Below are 23811 nucleotides of genomic sequence, written 5' to 3' on the forward strand. Positions count from 1 at the left end.
CTCTATATACTTCTTTAAAAATATCCTTTGTAACCAGGTCTGCACGTACAGCAATAAAAGGGGTGATGAGGAATAGAGAAAAGTGTTCTGATGCACAGCTTAGGGAAGGGAACTTGAAAAAGACACCGGGTTTGATTTGTAAGACTCAGGGATTCATCAGGCAAAAATAAAGGAAACAAACCCTTTGTGTGGACACAAGGCTGTGTTAAATACCTGTTGTAGTGCTATTAGGAGTCAGTATATCTTTTTAAAAATGTTCAGTGGAGTAAGAGTTTCCAGGAGCTGGGAACTGCCATTAAACGGAGGTTTAATGCTTATGTACACAGGAGGAGTCTGTTTAACCTCTGTTGTTTCCACAACAACCTAAAAATAATCATGATTCAAGCTACCCAGTCATATGTTATGCTACAATTAACATGGCAGACAAATAATTGCACACTTTCTTTCGTTGAAAACGAACAATTCCTCATCAAATAGAACAAGATGTCCTTGAAAGGTATTGGCAAGAAAAAAATGGCAGCAACATCAATGATTAAGACAGCATTTAGGTTGAATCTACATACTTCAAATTCCATTAAGTTATCTAAAAAACGCTGTTACAGTCAGCCATATTATATACATTTACATAAAAAACTTGCATTACTTCATGGCCATACATTTACATACAGCAGGTATGATACACTTGAGAAAAAATTACTACAACCAATAAAACCACAACTGTACTTGAGGTTAAAAGTTGACAGAACTTACTACTTACTGTACCAGAACAATATTACAGTAAAACAGCTCAAAAAAATGGATCCCTAGCATTTTCTACTGGCTTTGTAAAGGATAATCCCACAAAGGAAGTCATTACTAGATAAATAAAATGATAGTCTAAGATTTTGTTTCCGAACTGAAGTAAACTATTGCCCATTTATATTCAATGTACATTTGAACCATCTGTGCCTTTCTAATTTCTGTGCAGCAGCATTTGACCTCTATTGTTGATCTCACAGAGATGTAGTGGATTATTCCCGAAAGGCGGCCAGCATGTGTCCATACAGGTAGTGGGAATGGACTGGAAGAGACAATTTGCCAAGTGTTAATTATACTTTTTCCATGCCAGCTTTCTCAATGCCTGTTCTGAAAGTACTTGGTTCTTACAGGAAGTGGGAGCTGTGGGCAGGGAGAACAGTTCCACTGCCGCCAATGCTTTGCCCAAGTAGCCATTCTTCATATGCTAGCTCGACTTGAAAATATCAGCAGCATATCCAACTGTAGGAGGTATCATCAGTGCAATTCTGCCCTCATCTAACCTCCATGTGCTTGCACTTTTCAGTTGGTGAACCACTGGATAATGAGCACAGAAAGAACCTTGGCTGTTTTTAGAAATTTTCTCTCTTCAGCATAGGGGCACTGCGGCGAGTTGTAATGCCTCAACTCCTGCTCTAGCTGTCTCATCAAAGAGTAATGTTACATTTTTGTTTTAAGATAGCAAAGCTTTGTTGCAGTTGGGATCACAGCATCATTATTATTTACATTCTTCATACCTATTGCCCAACACACAAGACATCTCATTTTCTTTCTTTAAAAAAAAGTGAAGATAGGGTAGAGTTGGTCCAAGAGGCTTATAAACCTGAACTTTTACAGTGAAGTCAATACTTATTAGCAAGCCCTGAATGCACACTAGGTAGTTCATGGTTTATTGGTGGAATTGCCTTTTCAGAGACCTGCCACACTTGTAATCTACAGGTGAAGGAAATGCAGTTACCTAAAGGTGATCAGATTTTAAATTTGTTAAACAGGGACATTCCTTTTTTTTTAAATAAAAGAGTGGGATGTGGAAAAAATGGAAAGTAATGTTCAAAACTATTCAAAGTGCAATCGAGTGGGTCTTTTCTCTCCATGCAAATCAGTCCAACTTTGCTTTTCTGGGACAGTTAGGTGATCAGCGCGCACGTTCTCATTTTAATAAATTCAAACACTGAGCCAGAATAAAGGAGGAGGTGGGCAAAAAGAATTGGAATGAATCTGCAATCCTGATGGTAAAATCTGGAGCAACAGTGCATGCTGTTCATTGGGTAGTTATTCAATATAATCCATGGCCCCTGTGATTCAGAATATTCTTCTTAACCAAGAATGCAAATTCAGCTCCACCATACTGAATAACTCATGCTAGTCACTTCCTCCATGTGATGTCATCTGCTGTTGGCAGACATGCACTTTTTAAGTTTGCAGTCTGAATTACACTTCAATTGTTTTTTTCTATTTTAAAAAGGATTTGCTCTTCATTTAAAACTTATTTATAAATTATATACAGACAACCCTAAAGTGGCAAAAAAAAATCACTTTCATAGTTGGCATCAGGCAGCCTTTAAAACTCATTATTTCAGATTGAAGAATGAAAATGTCTTCAGTTTGTAACCAAAATTCAGTCATAATATTCATCAGAAGTAACTGCAAGTGTCCTTGGCAACATCCCAAAGTCAATTCATTGACCCAGTTTGCTTTTTATTCTCAGACCTTCTAGTCAAGAGTAACACTACCAAATTCAGTTTAGGCTTTGTGTTAACAACTAACCAGAAAGCAGACTACAACTTCATTTGTTGTGATTAACCTCCTTCAGGAAAACTGAATGCTAAAAGTCCAACAAAAATGATACCTAGATCTCTTCGGAATTGTTTGAATATATGGCCTCCAAATGCAGGAGAATTTTAACTTGTGAATACAAAGTTGACTGCAGTATGGAGAAAACCATAGGCTGTATTTCTGGAGAAAGAAAATTTGATTGTGGTGCATGAGAGTGACTGAACATAAAAAAATAATTACAGTATTGAAAAAAAAAATTGGCATTAATGTACTGAAGAGTTTCCAAGATTAAAGTAGTAATTAAAGGAAGATTTGAACATTGACAACAATGTTTACCTAGCTGCCATGAAAAATGCTTATGAATGCCATCTGTAGAACAATAAACCCTTCTGAGGAATGTCACGGTTCATATAATATTTACTATATTTTTCTTCACGGGTGCAGTCAAGTTATTCTCAAGGGCAATTAGGGATGGGCAATAAATGCTGGACTTGCCAGTGATGCTCTCATCCCAAGGACGAAGGTTCTTACACACAGCCACCATAAAGGGTGAACTATTTTATCTGTTGCCCTTGAAAAATTGGGCATTCTCACTCAACTTGTTGACTAGAGCATGAGAATATTGTTGCTAGGCAATGCCAGTTAAACAACTGACATCATTCACTGAGCTCAGTCATGGGAAATAGTCACAACATTCAGTTTAACACACAAGGCCTTTTCTTAATTGCACCAATTTTTCACTTATGCATTGTGAGGGCAGAATTAGGCCTGAGTACAGACTGTAATTCATTTGCAGGGCCATCAGTTATTTAGCTGATCAGATCACCTCGTCTGATACTCGAATCTGCCTGCAATTTTACTAGCAATTTATGCTTAGAAATGAAAATGGCTAACATTTAGTAATAAGATTGATCTATAGATAATATTTTTTAAAGGCTGTTGATAACTTTGGCCCAGGAATGCTCTTACCATCCACAAGTTAGTAACATAAATTCTGTACAGAAAAGTTGTAGACTGATCCTTGTACAAGGCACATGAAAGCTACAAGTTGTCAGGAATGAAGTCCTTCAACATTATGAGTATATAATTTCAGATTGCAACCTGTTTATTATTTTGCATTGTTTAACTGCAATGAACACAATTTCCCCAAATTCTCTGTTCTATCCACATAACGATGAAAATCAGAAAGTAAAAATTGCATACTCACTGGTAATCACTGCTGACTCCCTGACTGATCTGGCTGTCAGCAGGAGTAGGTGCGTACTGTTGATGTGTCTAACCTCTGTGTCCCTGATGTACCAACTATGTTCCCGTCATGACAAATGACAAAAAACACACACAACATGCAGTAAGTACAGCAAGTCATTCCTGCAAGTTAGTACAAACATACAAGTCAAGCTTCAAACAAGTGTTATCCAGTTACTTTCCAATGCCCATTTCCTTCCTTTCCGAGGCTGCTCCATTCCATAGCTTTGCCCTGTAATTGCGAAGGGGTGAAATAGGGCAGACTAGGGCACAGGCTTCCCGTGGTGAGCCCACTCCTACCTTCAGCTCCTTTCTTCCTTCTTTCCCCAACTCTCCTCAATGTAACCGATTTCTACATCCAGTAGCATCACAGAGAGAGAAAAAAAAACGCTTGGCAGTCTCTGTGTTATCTGCAGCCAGCCTCTCCTCATAGGCATTTAAACAGACAATGTTGTAAATACTAAATCCCCACTAGATAGAAAATTATTGGTCCAAGTGTAGGTGCTAAGGTTAGATAATGAAATGTACAACTAGGTTAGCTCAGCCATCAATTTTTCCTTCTTCCACAGGAAGGAACATCATAAGGAGCTTCATTTCCTTAGCAACTCCTTCTAACATGGTTGCCATGGTCAGAATCTCCACTTGAGGGTAGTGTGGGTGTAAGAGCCGTGACTTCACTCAACTGGCTTTACACCGACAACTTGCATTCGTGTAGTGCCTTTAACGTAGGAAAACAAGTCACAAGGCACTTTACAGGAGAGTAATCAGACAAAAATTAAGTCGGAGGAAGAGATATTTGGAACGGGTGACAAAGTTTGGTGGGCTTTAAGGAGTGGCTTCAAGGAGGAAAGAAAGGCAGAGAGGTTTAGGAGGAGAATTCCACAGCTTGGAGCCTAGACAGATGAATGCATGCCTGCCAACTGAAGAGTGAAGGAAATGGAGGATGCGCAAGATTCCAGAGTTTGGATAATATCGTAAAGGTTTTAATACCTTTATGCAGATCTTGATTTAAAGGAATTACATTCCACACAGGTTCTGCTGGAAGAATCACTATTAAAGAAATTTTGCAAACAACAATCTAGTGGTTATCAATGATGTATTCTTAAATAAAAATTCAAGCAAATTGCCTCACAAGGGTCAGTGGTTTATTTATTTCCTTCCTCGTTTTTATCTGCCAATTTCCTCCCTTTTGATTTCCTCCCTCATTGATTTATAATTTAGTTTATTGATTTTCGAGAGGGAACACGTGGAGACCAATGGTATGCTCGAGGCCTTCTGTTGCCGGTGGGCACCGCAGGGGCTGGAGTGCTTCCTCAGCCCCCCGGATGACATTTTAATTTAATTCAGCAAGGTTCCTTTTAATCTTTCTTTTAGTTAGTGTGCCCCTTAGGGGGCTACCAATTGGTTTAATTGGTTTCTTTTCAATTGGTTAATTTGTCAATTTGTTAAATTCAATAAAGTATAAATAGGGGATAGCTTGGACACTGTGTGAGGGGAGGGTTGTGAGACTGAACAATCAATAAACACTCTCAGTAAAGAAAAGCTCTGTCTTGGTTTTGGCTTCACAAACCAGCTTGGATTCTATTAACATAGCTGAACCACAAAGAGAGTGCAGGATTAGCATTTTGCCCTGGGTAGGGTTAGTGGGTTACAGCTCTGCCTTGCTGCCAATCCGCAGCTTGATGTGCGTACACAGATTGCAGTGGGTTTGTGATGGTATAAAAAGCTCACGATCCTTATTAGCACTTCATGCCTATCTGCAAAGTTAGGATTGAACAGGTAAATATACTCTTAAGAAAACATCAAAAAGCAGTAAGAATAGCCTTCGTAGTCACAAGTTTCCCAATGAATTATTGTAGGAACCCTAAAGACTTCCTGGATTAAGTAAAATGGGTTTCTTTTCATTATGCTCCTGGAAACTAAACTAGGAACAACTGATAGCTATAAGAAATGAAGGAGTGAGAAAGCTCCATTATTTTTTAGGTTTCAGCATTTAATGATTCATGTTCAAAAATCTTTTTGTTGGAGCATTAGACATAAATCACTCTGGGTGATTTGCAATGCTGAATTGTTATTTCATAGCGTGCAAGTGGGTTCAGATATTAATGTCTTGTTAGGATTGTCAATTTAACATCGTACAAAGGTCTGATATTTCTGTCTCTGATGATACTAATCAATACAAGTGTTTGTTCTATATTATATTGGTAGTATGAAAGTCTGGGTTCTCATACCATTTCATGCACTTCAATGTTATATCACTGCAACACAGCTAACTGTCAGTTAGACTTATTAAGGATAAACACAGAAACACCAGAACTAGGTATGACCTTGGCTACCACATACCCAGTTATATTTTATTCACACGGTGAATCGATGATTTGACTTTTGCACATTAGTAATTCTGCTAATTTAATTGACAGTGACTGAGAGTCAGTAAGGGGTTGATTTCATTTACCTTCTGGTTGAATTTTCTTCGGCTGTACCGCTGGAGCTGGGCTGGACATTGCTGTTACCCTGAACCCTGCAGGTAGTGTTTCTGTAGACCCTGCCATCATGGTGATACTGTGGATCTCTCTCGGTCGAAAACGCTTTCGCCACGATGGCGCCCGCCTAAAACTTTTGTCATCACCCTGTAATAGCAGAAGGAATAAAACTGTGGCACTACTAGAATTGCCTAGCAAATCATAGCCAGAGGATCACTATCGATGGCTTATCTTCTAATCCCTGCACAGTTATCTCTGGTGTTTCCGAGGATCTATCCTTGGCCCCTTCCTTTGTCTCCTTTACACAATGGCTCCTTGGCATACATGTAAATAAACACAACATCAGTTTCCACAAGTACTCTGACAACAGCCAGCTGTACCTCACTACCAGCTCTCTTGACCCCTCACTATCTCTAAATTGTTAGACTGCTTGTCCAACATCCAGTATTGGATGAGCAGAAATTTCCTCCAATTAAATATTGGGAAGACTGAAGCTATTGTCTTTGGCCCCCAATACAAACTCTATTGAATCCATCTCTCTCCCTGGCAACTGAGGCTGAACCAGGCTGACACCTCGCTGTCAGATTTAATCCCAAAATGAGCATTTAAACACATTTCCACACCGTCACTAACAGTGTCTATTTCCGCCTCCGTAAGATCACCGGACTCTGTCCCTGCCTTCTCTCTTCTGCTGCTGAACCCCTCAGTCATGCCTTTGTTACCTCCAGACTTAACGCTTCTAATACACTCCTGGCTGACCTATTCTACCTCACATAATCTTGAGGTCACCCAAAGCTTTGCTGTCTGTGTCCTAACCAAGTCCTGTTCACCTATCGTCCCTGTGCTCACTGACCTACACAGGCTCCTAGTTAAACAATGCTTTGATTTCAAAATACCCATCTTTGTTAACAAATCGCTCCATGGCCTCGCTCCTCCCTAGCTTTGTAATCTCCTCTAGCCCTACAACACTCCGAGATATCTGCGCTCTTCTAATTCTGGCCTCTTGAGCATTCTCGATCTTAATTGCTCCACTATTAGTGTATGTACCTTCAGTTGTCTAGGCCCCAAGCTCCAGAATACCCAGAGTACCTCTCTGCCTCTATACCTCACTTTCCTCCTTTAACATAGATAATTAGAACCAAAGGCTAAAATTAACAAATATTTTGGGAAAAGCACAGGTTGGTCTACTGATAGTGGCAGGGTTAGTTTATTAACCCTATTACAAATTACAGCTACATAGGGTTAGTAATATAGTAAACTCTGAAGAAGTGTGACCGACATGAACAGCAGTAGAACATAGGGCAGATGGTCAAAGGAATGGTTGAAAAGATAAGTTTTCAGAATATAATTGAAGATTGGAAAAGGGTTAATAAGCCAGTGGGTTCCTCAAAGAAGGGTTCAATAATTTGAAGGACAGAGGACCAGGGTCAGAGAAATATGGGAGGCATGTGAAAGAAGACTGCTAAGTAAGGTAGGCCAAGGCCAAAGCCATGGAAAGATAGGGAAATTCAAAGGAATCATAGAATTATACAGTACAGACGGAGGCTATCTTGCCCATGGTGACGGCACCAGCTATCTGAAGAGTAATCCATTCGGTTTCATTCCTTAGCCTTTGCCTATAACCATTTAAATTTATCTTTTTTCAAATTAATTCAGTATGTTTGAAAGAATGGGACAATAGTCATTGTGAGGTGTTATGTGGGGGATGGAGTTTGACAAATTGGATTTGTGTAGGTTGAAACTTGAGAGTTGATAAAGATGGCGATGAAGAAAGGATATCAGTGAGTGACGCTATGGAGGAGGTACAGACAGCTTTGATGATGGATTAGGACTAGGCTCAGTGAGTGAGTAGCTTCGAGGGGGATGTAGCTGGAATGATGACTCAGAGGTTTTGGTGGAAGCCAAACAGAATGCCTTCAGCTTGAGGGTGGGTTGTTAAGTCATTGAGGGAGATGTGCCAGTTGCATTCATGCAGCTCACAGTGGAATCAATCGAGGGAAGTGCCATGAAGCAAAGTCAATGGAAAGATGAAATAGATGACTGTCAAATATTACAGAGAGTTTGAGAAGGGCAAGAAGGGATAATGCAACATAGCATTCAAACCCAGCTATTCTGATATGATAAAGGTGAGGGTGACTGCCCTTGACATCAAGGCTGCATTTGACCGAGTGTGGCATCAAGGAGCCCTAGCAAAACTGGAGTCAATGGGAATCAGGGGGAAAACTCTCCATTGGCTGAAGTCACACCTAGCACAAAGGAAGATGATTGTGGTTGTTGGAGGTCAGTCATCTCAGCTCCAGGACATCACTGCAGGAGCTCCTCAGGGTAGTGTCCTAGGCCCAACCATCTTCAGCTGCTTCATCAATGACCTTCCTTCCATCATAAGGTCAGGAGTGGGGATGTTCACTGATGATTGCACAATGTTCAGCACCATTCAAAACTCCTCAGATACTGAAGCAGTCCATCTCCAAATGCAGCAAGACCTGGACAATATCCAGGCTTGGGCTGACAAGTGGCAAGTAACATTCACGGCACACAAGTGCCAGGCACTGACCATCTCCAACAAGAGTGAATCTAACCACCGTCCCTTTATGTTCAATGGCATTACCATCACTGAATCCCCCACTATCAACATTCTGGGGTTTACCATTGACCGGGAACTGAACTGGACTAGCCATATAAATACTGTGACTACAAGAGCAGATCAGAGACTAGGAATCCTGCGGCGAGTAACTCACCATCTCACTCCCCAAAGCCTGTCCATCATCTACATGGCACAAGTCAGGAGTGTGATGGAATACTCCCCAATTGTCTGGATGAGTGCAGCTCCCACAACACTCAAGAAGCTTGACACCGTCCAGGACAAAGCAGCCCACTTGATTGGCACCGCATCCACAAACATTCACTCCCTGTACCACTGACGTACAGTAGCAGCAGTGTGTACCATCTACAAGATGCACTGCAGGAATTCACCAAGGCTCCTTAGACAGCACCTTCCAAACCCACGACCACTACCATCTAGAAGGACAAGGGCATCAGATACATGGGAACACCACCACCTGGAAGTTCCTCTCCAAGTCACTCACCATCCTGAATTGGAAATACATCACCATTCCTTCACTGTCGCCAGGCCAAAATCCTGGATCTCCCTCCCTAGCAGTACTGTGGGTGTACCTACACCACATGGACTGCAGTGGTTCAAGAAGGCAGCTCATCACCACCTTCTCAAGGGCAACTAGGGATGGGCAAAAATTGCTGGCCCAGCCACCGAAGCCCACATCTGGTGAATGAATAAAAAAAAATTCCTCTCTCCATTGAATCCAGCTCCTGATTTATGCGAGCCAACAAATCAGGGTATTTAAACGTGGCCAGGGTGGTACCTAGATTTCCCTCAGTGAAAGAGTGAATGAATTCCTAATACTCACATCATCCAACTTCCGCTCAGTTCCTAAGGCCAACAGGTTGTTGAATTCACGTTCCAAGACCTGTCTTGCCTATTAAAAACAAAGTCATGGTTAAAATCCATATTTAACTTGAGCAGTTATTATAACCATTTGGAAATCAAATAGATGCAGGCAACAAAGATATTAATACAGGACTTACTTGCGTATTTTGTGTGGGGATTTGTAACAATAACGCTAGACTGTTGTAATCAAAATTCTCATCCAGTGCTACCAAGGCTCCGTGTACCCCACTTTCGACTATGTTGTTGGCATACTCCCGTAGTCCAATAGACTGCACCCAGTGAATGACTTGATCGTTAGTCCACACCAACACATCTAAGCAAGAGTCAAATACAGATCATTGTTTCACATCCAGAAACATTATTCACGCCAATTGGGATTTTTAAATAGGGAATTACTCCTATTCTGGAAAAAGTGATGCTTCCTACGCAGCTGTATGTCCAGCATGCCAGAGCTATCTGTGTAAAAGACTGTGATTGGCAGTTCTGAAGACTGCTTCTGAATGATTCACAAATTCAACATATTCTTTAGAAGCTATGATTCAGTGATGGAACAGTAAAAATCAGATGAGAAGACAGGACGGTAGACATGGTTCAGCATATTAATTTCTCAAATTAAACTGGAATTCCATAAAGGAGCTCTAGTTACATAAGAGGGTCAAGCATGCGAATTTACTGAAACAGAAGAAAAAGAGCCCAGAGGCAATACAAATCCTCTTCGCATGTAAATCAAAAAATCTTCTATTAAGATTTCTTTATTGAATAAGGTATTTTCCTCCTCAGAGGCTCATCATTTCAAATCTGCATGCACAGCCTGGGAAGCTGAATCTACTACTTATGACTAGGTGGCTCAGGAATCTCAATCACTATCAAAGCTTGCTGTAGATGTTTCAACCTAACAGTTCACCGTACAGCAATAACCTACATCTAAGCTAGCAAAGATCAAAACTGGCTCAGGTCCCCGAGCAGCAAAAACCCTTACTAAATTGTAGGTTTATAAGTGAGACACGAAATAGGCTAGTCATTTGTTTAAAAAAAACACGAGGGTTATTTTATACCAAAAGGACTTCTACAAAGGTTAAGGTTGCATAATGGTCTCATAAGCAGCTAATATATGACCAATACTGCAAATGGTCACGATGAACAACTGATCAATAGTTTATAACACTTTGCATAATGCTGAACACAGTGCACTGCTCTACATCAACCAGCACCAAACAGCTGATTAAATCCTGCTCAGATCATTAGTGTTATAAGAATGTTAAAGCTTTAGGAAGGTTAATGCTTTCATTTTGTTCAGGGTTCTGAACAGAGCACTGCTCCAATGTGGAAAGTGTTAAGGAGTGCAGTCATGCTCAAAATCCTTTACAATTCATCAGCAAGCCATAGTTAAGGACAATTACCAGACCACCATTAATATTTTTACCTATTCATATCCTAGATAGTGTAATTAACTATGTTACATCTGAAGTAATTAACTTTCATGGGAACTGCTGCAAACAATACCACTAAAGTGATGGAACTGTACTTATTGTGCAATTGCAATAAAGCAGTATAGCATGGGTTGTGACTTCAGAAAGCAGATTTCAAGATGCATGTGATCATTATAAGCAGTGATCAATAAAATATAATTCTAATACGTGCGCATATGGCAGCATATACATTGCACTTTGTTACAGATACAGAAACAATCTTCAAAAAGAGTAAACATAATGCTGGGTGCCTCTGATTGAAATTAAAACAGGTAAAACTTTACAATTCATAAAATATTTGGGCCAAACAATAATTAAATTTATGGCTGCGTCCTTCACAACATTTTGCCTTGAAGAGTTATGTCTCCATCTTAACAAACTTATTAAAAACTACATCACTGCCTGTTGGACACTATCAGAGGTGGAATGGGGAGTGAGAAAGGAATGTAGTGACATTATACCCCAAATGGTTTCACTTCAGTGGGATTCTTAGATTTGCCAAAGAATCTAATCTGCCTGGACACGATTCAAATCATCACCCAGTCAGAGTAGAGGAGTTTCATCAGCACCAGATGGGACTCTGTGCTGAACAACTCTTTTTCAAAGATAAAACATTAACACTGTCTAAACCACGTAGCTTCACCTGTAAAAGCTGATCGACCACTAAGCAGCACAGTAATTATTCTATACTAGGGACAATCTGAATCTCCATATTAAAGGGGGATTTGGCCTGGTCATAATGTAGAAGGGGGCAGGAAGGAATACCGAAATGTGCTGCATGCATTTATGCAAACAGGATAGTAAAAATTACACTGACGTTTTAATATCCAAGTTTTCTAAGTTCAATTCTGGATGAGAAACAAACAGCAATATTTCTTTCAAACCAACCTTTAATTTCATGTTGGCTTTCTTCTCTCCTCCGCTCTAGTTCCTTCCTGTCATAGTTCAATCTCTTCAAACACATGATACCATAATGTAAACACGTGCTGGAAACAAGACAGATGTTATTCAGCATAACTTATAAAAAGCCCTTTGATTTTTTTTGTGTGTTATCCTTGGCTCAATAGTAGCCGTTTCACCTTTGAGCCAGAAGGTTGTAAATTCAAGGCCTGCTTTAGAGACTTGATCACACAATCAAGGCCAACACTTCAACACAGAGTACTACACTGTTGAAGATGTTGTCTATTGGATGAAATGTTAAACTTTAGCTCTGCCTGCCCACTCACATGGAGTAAAATATCCCATGACACTTCTCAAAGAGCAGGGGAGTTCTCCTAATACCCTTGCCAATATTTATTGATTATTTTGTAACTAATCTCAACTGTTGTTAGTGGGATCTTGTGGTGTGCAAGTTGGTTGTCTTATTTTGTCACAATAGTAACTACATTTCAGAAGTACTTCATTGACCGTGAATTGTTTCGAGGCATTCTGAGGTCATGAGAGGTGCTATGAAAATGCACGTTCTTTCTTATCTGAATAAATTTACTTTAGGTATCAAAACACACAAAACAGTTGATTCAAAGGCAAGCATTTTATGAAATTGAAACTCACCCCTGATTATTTTAAAGAGTGAATGTACAACATTAGATTGTAGGTATAGTCTCTTTAGCCATAATGGAGATCTAAGGACAGTATATATACTTTGTAATTGCACATTGGCACAGAAAGGGACTTATTACTACAAGTTAACAGTGCATAAAAGTGCCTTAAAAATCCATGATTTTCTCACTCTGCCAAATGTGGGGCTAGCTAATTATACTAATAAATACGTCAAGATTTGCACTAGAGTGTTTTCTATGGGTGGAATTTTCTGAGCCGCTGGCGGCGGGCATGATAGGTGGTGTGCGCAGGAAATTTGGTGCAACCTGGTTCACGATGGTGTGAAGGCAGATCGCGATCATCTGCTCAACCCGTCAACGGCGGGCCGCGCTTCCCGCCATCGGTTGGCGGGGAGCTAATTGTAATAGCATATAATAGCATATAATTAAAAGGCCATCCCACCAGGCTCTTGGAACCCCGGTATATCGTCTGTCCATGTTTCACTACAGCATGCAGGCGACATGCACTTGACGGCCTTCACTTTGGGGGAACTGAGGTGAGTATACAGCAGCGTTCTCCACAGCTCGCCTGTTGTTTACAGGCCTCAGGGGCGCCGGGGGTGGGGGAAAGTGCTGGCCAGCCTCAGAGGCGACTGCAGAGTGAGGGGTGGGTGGGTGTCCGGGGCAAGTGCTGGCCAGACTCAGAGGCGACCGTTGTCGGTAGGGGGGGGCGGGTCAAGAGCTGCCCTGGCGCTGCATCCTGTGCACAGGCAATCGAGGTGGGGGTCAGGGTAAGCGAGGGGAGTGGCCAAGCATTAGGGACACCTGTATAAACTGACCATGCCTCTGCAACTGAGACAGGTCAGGTGCAGCCACAGTGATATGAATGGGGTCAGGCTCCTAGCCTGCCTGCCCATGCAAGCAATGCGGAGGCACCAAAGGGCCACCAAGCGCTCCATACCTTACCACCCCCCCACCTGCCTCCGGCACAGACTTGAGTCTGCCAACATTTTATTGGACCGCGGAGCAGTTGGACAGCACACGTTGTACAATCTCCTCGCCAACGCTGGCCATGTAGCAGTGACTGCTGGAGGTGCTCTCAGCCCCTTGCAATCTCAGCATCCTGGTTTTGGCCAGTGTCCCCCATGTCGCTGGTTGTCAGGACAGCCATGCCATGCAGTGCACTCATCTCTGGCCATCTGAGGGACGACCAGCACTCACCGGGAAGCATTAAGGGGTGGTCACACAGGGCCAGGAAAGGTGCTAAGTACAGCCATGATAACCACGTCTCTCCCTCTCTCTTTCATGTTGCAGGAGACTCCATCAGGATCATGGATCCTGGTGACCTAGCTGTATGCCTGATGGCCTACAGAGACCATTGAAGACCATAGAAGAGGAAAGAGCGACTGAGGCTCCTGGCTGCGCAAAGGCAGGAGCAGCGACCTCATGAAGAAGGGGCAGCAGGAGCTCCCGCACACGCTGCCCAGGAGTGACAGTGAGCCGTGGCTGATCAGCACCCAGTGACACCCAGGGTCTATAGACGCTGCCTGCCATTCCTGCAAATAACTGAAAACCAGTGTCACCAATGACTGCACATGTCTAGGGACCTGGTGGCTCATATCTGCCACTTACTGCAGGACTTGGCACCAAGGGGACATGGAGGGCATCCACTGCCAGTGGCTGTGAAAGTGATCCGCCATCCACAAATGTATCCATGAGGTCACGGATGCCATCTTCTCCATGGCACACTTCTTTGTGCATTTCGCCCGGAACCGGGGCAGCCAGGATGCAAGGGCCATTGGATTTGCCCTGATCTTGGGATTCCCACAGGTGCAGGGTGCGATTGGCTGCACTGATGTGGTGCTCAGGTCTCCATCGCTACACTCAGTGGACTTCATCAACCACAAGGGCTTCCACTCACTCAACGTGTGGCTGGTATGTGACCACCAGAAACACATCCTGTAGGTATGCGCACTGTTTCCAGGGACCGTGCATGACACCTACATCCTGAGTCACTCACAGATCCCTGCAGTTTTCCTGGGTCCACAGAGGCTGCAGGGTTGACTCCTTGGGGACAAGGGCAGAGGCCATGGCTGTTGACACCTGTACGGTGGCCTCAGACTGCAGCAGAGCGGCGGTATAATGAGGCTCATGCAGCAGCTCGCAACTTGGTGGAGCAGATCATCGGGATGCTGAAGATGCGGTTCCAGAGCCTGGAGCGGTCTAGTGGAGCCCTGCAATACAGTCCACACGCATCTTCGTTGTCTGCTGCGCCCTTTACAACCTGGCACTGCAATGGGGAGAGAAGCTGGCTGAGGAGGAGATGGAGGAGCTGGAGGTCTACTTGGATGAGGACGTCGCCGACAGGGATGAGGATGAGGGGGTCTTCGGTGATGACGATGATGGGGATGAGGCTCTCGCACTGGCCAGATGAGGCAGGCGTGCTGAGGAGCCCCTCATAGCTGCCAGATTTGTGGAGGATAATGACAACATGCAGTGAGGTGTCCCCGTAGATCCTCACATCGCAGTTGGGAACATTTGACTCCAGACGGCTTATGGCAGCGCCAATATCCTCTGTGAGAATGCTCCTTTCATGGAGATGCAGTGGAGGCCCTAATAGTTGCTTGATCGCAGGAGGCTGATGACAACATGCAGTCAGGACACTCCATGGATCTTCACATAGCCTCTGAGAATGTCGGACTCCTGTCTGGCCGAGGGCAGCTCGCTTGCGCGCCATGATCAGGGCCATCTCAGAGACACAGCCATGAAACATTAGACGCATCAGATGCTGTGTCCGCCTTCAACACCTCAGCCCTTCAGTAGCTGGTGCACAGCATTAGTGGTCGCAGATGCTGGTGTGATGGGGGCCAGCCCCACCTTAAAGGTGCTGAGAGCACACAGAGAGAATGCAAGAACTCTGTAGGGCCTGCCCACTATATTCTGGCAGCAATGAACAGTACCGCCGAAGTGCAGGCATCAGTAATGTTTCCAGAGAGGCTGGACCATCACTGTGGTCTAAACGCTGCACAGAGCACAGGGAAGAGGCCCTGGACTGAGACACCTGCCTTTATCTTGTGCAGAAAGGTTTCACATCAGTGACAAGAACAATACTCATCAGAACAAAGAGCCACAGGGAGGGAGACATTCTTAGGAGTTTATTGCCAATAGTGAACAGTATGTACAAGTGATCAACACCCATGCCCAGGCTGTGCAACTAATTCTCCTTAACTTTCCTAACCCTGCCGTTACGTCTTGGTGCTCCCCAGACATCCACAGTGGAGGTGGTGGCTGCCTGCTGACTGTGACGCCCTGTCTGTGATGACCTTGGTGGGCGTGCTCTGGAGGGCCGAGGCTTGGCATCCTCCTCAGCCTGTGAAACTGGAGCTGGGGAGGTCAAAGGAAGAGGGGATTTGGATGGGCTGGTCACTCCCAGAGTCACCTGGGTGGATGACCCCGGGGTGTGCACCTGCTGATCCTCCTCCCTACGGGTGCCCGAGGGCCCCTGGCTGACTCAGTGAGCAGGAGTGAGATCGTGCTGCCCAGCACACCTCTCGCGTACACACTGTTGGAGGCCAACTATGGCATCAGCGATGGAGTTATGCCCGTGCAGCAGAGCAGGAGTGATGTCCTGGACCAAGGTCTCCATGGTGGCCACCATCCTGTCAGTGTTGACCTCGGTGCATTGCAATGCCGGTGCTATCACCTCAGCCTGAAGATGGACGGACTCCTCCATCATGCCTTGCAATCTGAAGAGTGCAGCAGACATCCCCTTCCTGATGTTCCCGAGCTTGCCTTTGCAGCTCCAACAACTGTGACATCACCCAGTCCAGAGGCTCATCATCTGACTTGGATTCAGCAACGTTCTGGCCTCCAGCAGTCCTCCGAGTGCCAGACATCTGGGAAGTCCCTGCCTCGGCCTGCTGCGGATCAGAAAGTGTGATGTGCTCACCAGACTGTGATCCCGAGGCTACTCTAAAGCTAGGTCCCACCGAGGTGTGTGTCGCTGAGCTGGTGGAGGGTGTGGGTGAGCACTGTGATGGGACTTCAGAGAGGGTGTCTCCAGATTCCTCTTCAGAGGTTTCTTCCGGGCTTGATTGAAGGCCCTGGGTCGTGGGCTCTGTCGGTTATGTGGCAGATGTGCCTGCGAAAGCAAGGGGCGATAATTAGTGCATGGCAGTGGCCTGTGAAACAGGACACATCACTCACAGCATGGTTGTCTGATGGATGTTGCACTGCTGGATCCTCATTTGGTAGAACACCCCTGACCTCACCGCCAGCATATGGCAGGTCCCGGTTATCACCGGCCAGCTGGATGGCTCTGTTTTCGACTTCTCTCAGAACTTTGATCTCCGGCATCCCTCCACCTGCCTGCAACCTTTCCTTCCTGTTGTAAGCCAGCTTGTCCTGCATGGATAGAGATGGGGAGAGTGTATTAGGACGTCTGCCGGGCCAGATGATAAGTATGCCTGGCCTATGTAGGTGGTGAGTGGTCCCATGGACGGGATGAGGACAATGATGGTGTGTGTGAAAGAGTGAATGGTAATGTCCCTTGCACTGGCAGTGAGTGAAGGCCTTGTGGATGTGTGATGGGTTTGTGAGTGTATGAGTTGGGAGTGATGAAAGGAGTGACTTACCCTGGTGGAACGGAGGAGATCATTCGTCCTTTTGCGGCACTGGGTGGCTGTCCTCTTCTGAAGGGCGTTTGCGCTGACCACCGCTGCCACTGCCTCCCAAGCCCAGTTGGTGACATTGCTACCCATCCTGCAGCCAGTGCGGGGGTGGAGCACATCCTGGTGGGCCTTCACGGAATCCAGCAGTCGCTTGAGGGACCCGTCGTTGAAGCAGGGGGTCTGCAGTCTTTTTGCCTTTGCTGGCCATGTCTCCCGGGCAGCTGTGGTGAGCTGGTGGCGATGAGCACTTTGCTGGCGGCTGCCTTTTAAAGATGGCAGCGGCGTGAAGCAACAGTGGGGTGATAGCGGGCGGGTGAATGAGAGCCCGCTCACCATGGAAACGGTGTGTTTCGCGGGACTGAATAAATAATGAGGCTGGCTCTGGACGATACGGCGTTCAAACCTGCCATTTTCACTGGCGGGTAGGACTACATTTTACCCCCCTGCTACCGCACTTAGTGCAATTCTGGGAAAATTCTACCCTATGTTAGCAGTGTATGTCACACTGTGCCCACCCAGTTATGGAGGGTCACTTTCTTTCATAACCCAGGCTATGTTTAACTTTACTCAGTTGACTTCAATCCAGGGGATGTGCAGGAATACTGAGTTTCCAAACACCATAATGGAGAGAGACTTTCAGCATAGATGCAATACTTTAGAAAAAACCCCACAATATTCCCATTAGGTACTCATTTTCATCTTAGCTTCTTCATTTAAAACTGGAGTATAACTTTGTAGACACATGGAAGGCTCAACTTTACTTAGCTACAGAACATTATAGAGCCTGGTTATAACTCAGGTCTGCAGACTCCATGTCGCTCTTAGCCATTACCAGTCTCAAACTGGTACTGCGGTACTATAGTATTAGAATGGAAAAGTGCAACATGCTAAGTCGATTGGAAGGGAAATATCTGTAGCTGTTATTATATAGAGGGTTCAAATGGAAAAGAGAGAAATGGTACACATGCACATCTGAATTCTGAACAAAATTAATAAGCCTTTTTACAGGATCTTTCTGCTTTTGTGCATTCTAACTTGCTGACTGATTACATCTTAACCAGACGTTTACTCAACTGAATGATTCCCTCCAAAGGATGCATTTGCAATCAGACTGCTGTAAAGAACAGTTTGTTTTATTTTTCTTGGACTGGGACTTTAAGGTTGGACTGTGGCTTTAAAATCCTACCGTGGCTGCAATTAAAAAAAAACACGTTCCCTGAAGCAGGAAGAGCTACAACGTTGCTACTTCTTTGAACAGCATGTGCCAGGTTTGAGGATGGTGCTGGAAAGGACATGGCTTAAGAGAGAACTGCCTAGCAACGGTGTTTGATTGGCTCCTGACCAGGTGACCAGGGTTTTGTGATAGCAATAGCCAGAAAAAGGATCCCAACCTGCCAAGAGGAAAGGCCTAAAAAACCTCTCTCTCCTGTGTTTTTGGTAAAACTCCAATAATTCTGCCATAGTAATTAGCTAGCTATCCCTCACATCTCCGTATCCTGTTTTTTTGAGAAACCCCTGTCAAGAGAACAGGGGAGCAATCGCTAGTAAAGACATTAAAAGTAGGTTTTCAACTAGTAAACTACAGGCTGGAAGTGCTGAAAGATCCCCTCGTGTTAGCAGTACAAGTCTGCAAGGAACTTGGAAGACTTCAAGAAAAATCAACTCATCTAACCCTGTACTCCAGATTGGTGCTATCGAACTGTTTTTACCTCACCCTTAAAATCCCCGTGCTGTGTGTCTTATGTGTGTGCGTTTGTGTATAGGGGTTAAAAAGGGGTAGAGTAAGTTATAGAGTTAAGATTTAGCAGTTCATATTTCTTTCGTCATTGGTTAAAAACAATTTGTTTAATAAACAGTTATTTACTTGTCAAGTTTACAAACCTGGTGCTTGTATTCTGTTAATCTAAATTAAATTAAATTACACAGTTAGGTAAATTTGGGGCAATTTGGTGGTCTGATTAAATTTTCTCACATTTGTCACGGCTCGGGGCTTGATATTACAGTGCACTATCCCCAGTGAGTCGTGACACTGCAAAAACACAACAGCTCACCGATGAAAGCTGTCAACCATTTTCAGATGCATTCGCAGGTCTTTCTTGGTGAGGTGATCAAGCATTCGAGCATCCACCAGGCACTCCATGAAGTAGCTGCGATACTGGGACAATCCAAGGTTGGGAAGCCACTCATTACCAATCCACTCGTGGTTCATATCTCCATAAGCCAAAGTCTGGTGAGAAGCATAGATAAAGTCATTTATGATAGAAACACACTGAGGTTGTCTTCTGAGAAAAGAAGCTGACCTCCCTCAATCACTTACATATGGGAACTGATATGATTAAACTGTTGAGAGTAATATATAAACAGAGTAGGGTGGATTCTGGTTCAAGTATCTATTTGCATGCAGGTTTGGAAAGTGTTTACCAAACTCTGGATATCTCATTTTCTGTGAAATAACAGGTCATAATGGGATGGGGGTGGCAGGGGCGGGGATGGGGGGGCGGTGGAGGGAGGGAGGGAAGTTTAAAGAGAGAAAGAAACACTGTTCGGTCCTGCTGCTTGAACAGCTTGCAGAGGTGTCAAGCACCTGCCAATGCCGAGAAACATGCCAATGATAATAATTACTTTGAGAACATATTTAGGCCGTCTCTCTTTATCTCTACCATGAGTACCTGAGCAGCGGTTTTAAAGCTACATGCAAAATTATTGGTTAAATATTGCAACCATACTCCAGACCACCTGTGAGCCATAATGCTGAAGATCAGCTCAACTTATTTTGAGGAAATAAATGGATGCTGACTGATTAATTTATTGAAGACGGCAGATGAAGACTTCTGGTAAAATGGAAAAAACTTGCAGCACTGACAGCAATAACTTGTGTGGAATAGCTGCTACTCGTTTTTGTTCTTTTGGACAAATGTCAAAAAAGAAAAAATGACCATCAGGCGGTCAGGATGTGAGGCTGGCTGCGAGTGTGCAAATTCAGTCTGAAAGCCAGATAGTGACAGCTGCTCTCATCCTTTTGAAATTCCCCCAAGAGTTTAAAGCAGCATTTTATTAATGTGAACGGGTCAACTAGTTGAAGCCCTGAAGCTGCAACTAAGATATTTCTGCAGCAGTCAAAAGGCACTATAGCCTCAGTGCACATAGAGTTACCAAATAGCAAGCAAAAACCATTGATCATAGACCGCACTGCAGTATACAGCTTCACACTTCCATTAACAAGGGTTGGAAGAAGATGCATAAGACATCTATGCAACAAGACTCCTACCACATCTCTCTGAAGCATTATCTCCATAGATACCAACTAGGCTACAATCATCCAAGTGCCCATTCTTCATATTTAAGCTTTGACACCGATGGATGGATATTAACTTGGAGGGAGTGTGCAGTGGCTGGCTTGAGGTCAGGAAACCTGGAAGAATGGGTTTTCCACAGGTTCTGTCGAATTTATCAACAGGGCCTGATCACCATTTTATTCTCATCATTTCCTGGGTGCAGCCAGCCTAATCAAGAGGCTGTCTGACAGGTAGGCCTTCAGCACCAGATAGCAGCCAGGGAGCAGAGAAGAGCTGGGGGATCAGGGGGACTAGAGCATGGGGTGATTGGAGGCCAGGGTGATACATTTTGTAAAAGTTTAACCTGGATTGTACCCTTGTAATGTTGTTTTTGAAATGGTTTTGAATGTGATTGAAGATTTTTATGAATAAAGTATATTTTTACAAAAAAAAAAAAAAAAAAAGATTGGAGGCCAGGGTCAGGGGAGGTCAGAGGGGAGATCAGAGACCTTTCTTTGAGGAAATCAAAGTGTCAGGCATGGGAGTGTGGGTCTGATTACAGCGGGGTTGGTGAAGCAGACAAACTTGATTCAGAAGGTAAGTAGCTCCTGGAGCCAGCAATCCTCACCTCCCTTGATAGCTGTTGGATTTTCCAGGATCTGCAATCAGTCAGCCACGGCTAATTTTAAAATGGTGGTTAATTATGAGGCATGTAACCTCATTATAATATTAAAATTGCCAACCCTCCCACTCCTGCGGTTGGTTACCCGCACTCACTGTCCCACCTTCGTGAAAATCAAAAGTGGGCAGGTTGGCATTGGGGTTAAAATTTTTTATAATTTTAACATTCTACCCGTTCCTAAGTTGCCCATTTTTAGGAGTAAAATTTCACTCACCACCTTCTCCCCAGCAGGATATCAGCAAGATGTTCAATTACGCACTTTTGTTAATATTTAATCTTTGTCAATGTCACAAATTAATTTACCTGCAGAAACTAAGTATAAATGTTCAAGTGATTTCGAAGAGGAGTCCCTGCATGAGTACAATTTTATTATGAAATTGAATTAACTCTCAGAATTTGCCCCAAAACCTTCTTGTGGATGGGTCTCCACTTGTTTTAAAATTTCAAAACCAACAGGTCTTGGGTTTTATTTTAGGGCAGGGAACTGCAAAGTGCTATTGAAGAGAAGTTGTTTGAAGGTTTTCATGGTGAGAGCAGTAGCATTGAGGAAGATGGTTTTATCATTACTCCATATAAAATTTACTCTGAAAAGAGCAACTGTTACCTTAAAAGAGTTCCTCATAAGAACTGGTAGGCCACGATATTTCAGACAGTGTACCCTGCCCATCATCTGAAGTAATGACTGCAATAAGTGAAACAGGTAGTTGTATACAGTGGAGGATGAGAATATGGGTGGGATCTTACTGCTTGCTCAGGCTATCGTGTTTGTAATAGTTTGGTACATGGTAACATTCTTGCTGCCTACTGTTACCTGCACCACTGATCTTTCCATCATCCTTCCGCCCTCCAATCGGTTTCCAACACCCTCATTAAAGGAGCATACTCCATCAATCACAAGAAACACCTACAACAAGAACTTCACCATATTAAATCTACACTCAACTCAGTGGATTCCCTTCACACAAGATTAGCACCCGTTGCTCGTTCCACAACTATTACTTGCATTAAGACAAATCAGCCTCCTGTACATCGGTTTCACCTAGCACAAGCTACAACGCATACTCAAGACAACGGATATAGAAGTCCAACACAAGTCATCTAAGAAGTTCCACTCCATTCTTCATAGCCACAAAGGCAGAAGCCATCTCATCATAAACATGGAATTTACAGCTTACCATGTGATTGTGGACTTGTCTACATTGGGGAAGCAGGCTGCAGCTTACACACTACACTCCAGGAATATCAAAACAGTTTCAATTACAGTGAATGTGACTAATCAGCTATCATCAAACACGCTCAAATTAATAACCACCACATTCAATGGTCCAATTCTAGATTTATTCCATCACGCATTGGCACACAAGACGCATCACAGGTGCCATTCTCTTAACAGGTTAGGAGGCCTTCTCATCAGTGACATCTGGCTACCCTTACTCCAGAAACGTATTACCATACATTCTGCACAGCTGACCGATCAGCAGCAACAATGTTAACATGTACTGACCTATGACAAACACGATAACCTGACCAATCAGCAATAAGATCTCAACTATAATTCCATCCTCCGTTATATATAACCACCTCTTTCACTTGTTCCAGTCATTCTTCCAGACGGCTAGCATGGTATGCTGTATGAAATGTCAAGGCTTACCAGTTCTTCTGAGGAACTTTTTTAAGGTAGCAGTTGGTCTTTTCAGAGCAAAATTTACATGGTGTAACAGTAAAATTGATTTTCTCAAGGTTAGGTATTGCGGTTGAAGAGGTAAACATGGAGGATCTTGTAGGTAGGGTGAAAAGTCAGAATAATGCAGAGATTTGAAGAGGGAGTTCCGTACTGTGGAGACTAGATGGGTGCCATCAATGGTAATATCTTGGAAAGGTTTACTTAACACACATTATAATCATTGCAAGTCAAATTTGAACATATTTGAATATCTTGCATACTCACCTGAGCCCAACTGCCCTCCTCATTCTCCTAACAGGTTAGCAAGTTAGTAATAGCATTAACAGAAAAGAGGAAAATGAAAAAACACTCTGATTAGTTCAATCAATGTAGCTAAATTGCTGGGCTAGAACATTATTTCACCTCAATATATTTTGCAAAACAGAACACTAGAAGATAAGCCTCAGTAACTCAGGTAATTCGAACTCTTCAACAGTAAGGAAGCAAGGTTTGAAGATGGTGAGCAGCAGTAGGGTATAAACTGTGGTACAAAGATTGTTAATCTTCCATTATCTTAGCCTCTTTGGCAATCAAAAGTATAATCTGACAAGGAGACTGCATCTCACCAAGACAGGTATACTATACTTCAGTGAAAGAATTACAATCAAATCAATCTCTGGAAATATAAGAGCAACCATTCCCCTCCCCCGCCCCCTCACCTACCCCCCAGCCCCCCCGCCCCGCCCAAC

The 23811-nt window shown here is 43.6% G+C and overlaps 1 protein-coding gene across 1 annotated transcript in view; it reads right to left on the reverse strand.

Annotated features, from left to right (window-relative positions):
* Positions 1-894: 894 nt before the first annotated feature.
* Positions 895-23811, reverse strand: part of ppfia4 (PTPRF interacting protein alpha 4) — a 585677-nt gene continuing 562760 nt past the window's right edge. The window contains exons 24-30 of the mRNA XM_078546714.1: positions 23348-23374; positions 19494-19669; positions 12123-12220; positions 9903-10078; positions 9725-9793; positions 6272-6446; positions 895-1060 (exon numbers count right to left, since the gene is read on the reverse strand). Of these exons, the coding sequence (XP_078402840.1) occupies positions 1011-1060; positions 6272-6446; positions 9725-9793; positions 9903-10078; positions 12123-12220; positions 19494-19669; positions 23348-23374 (771 nt within the window). The 3' untranslated portion in view covers positions 895-1010. The remainder of the gene's footprint in view (positions 1061-6271; positions 6447-9724; positions 9794-9902; positions 10079-12122; positions 12221-19493; positions 19670-23347; positions 23375-23811) is intronic.

This window comes from Cetorhinus maximus, chromosome 8 (assembly GCF_964194155.1).
Source record: "Cetorhinus maximus chromosome 8, sCetMax3.hap1.1, whole genome shotgun sequence".
Lineage (NCBI taxonomy): Eukaryota > Metazoa > Chordata > Chondrichthyes > Lamniformes > Cetorhinidae > Cetorhinus > Cetorhinus maximus.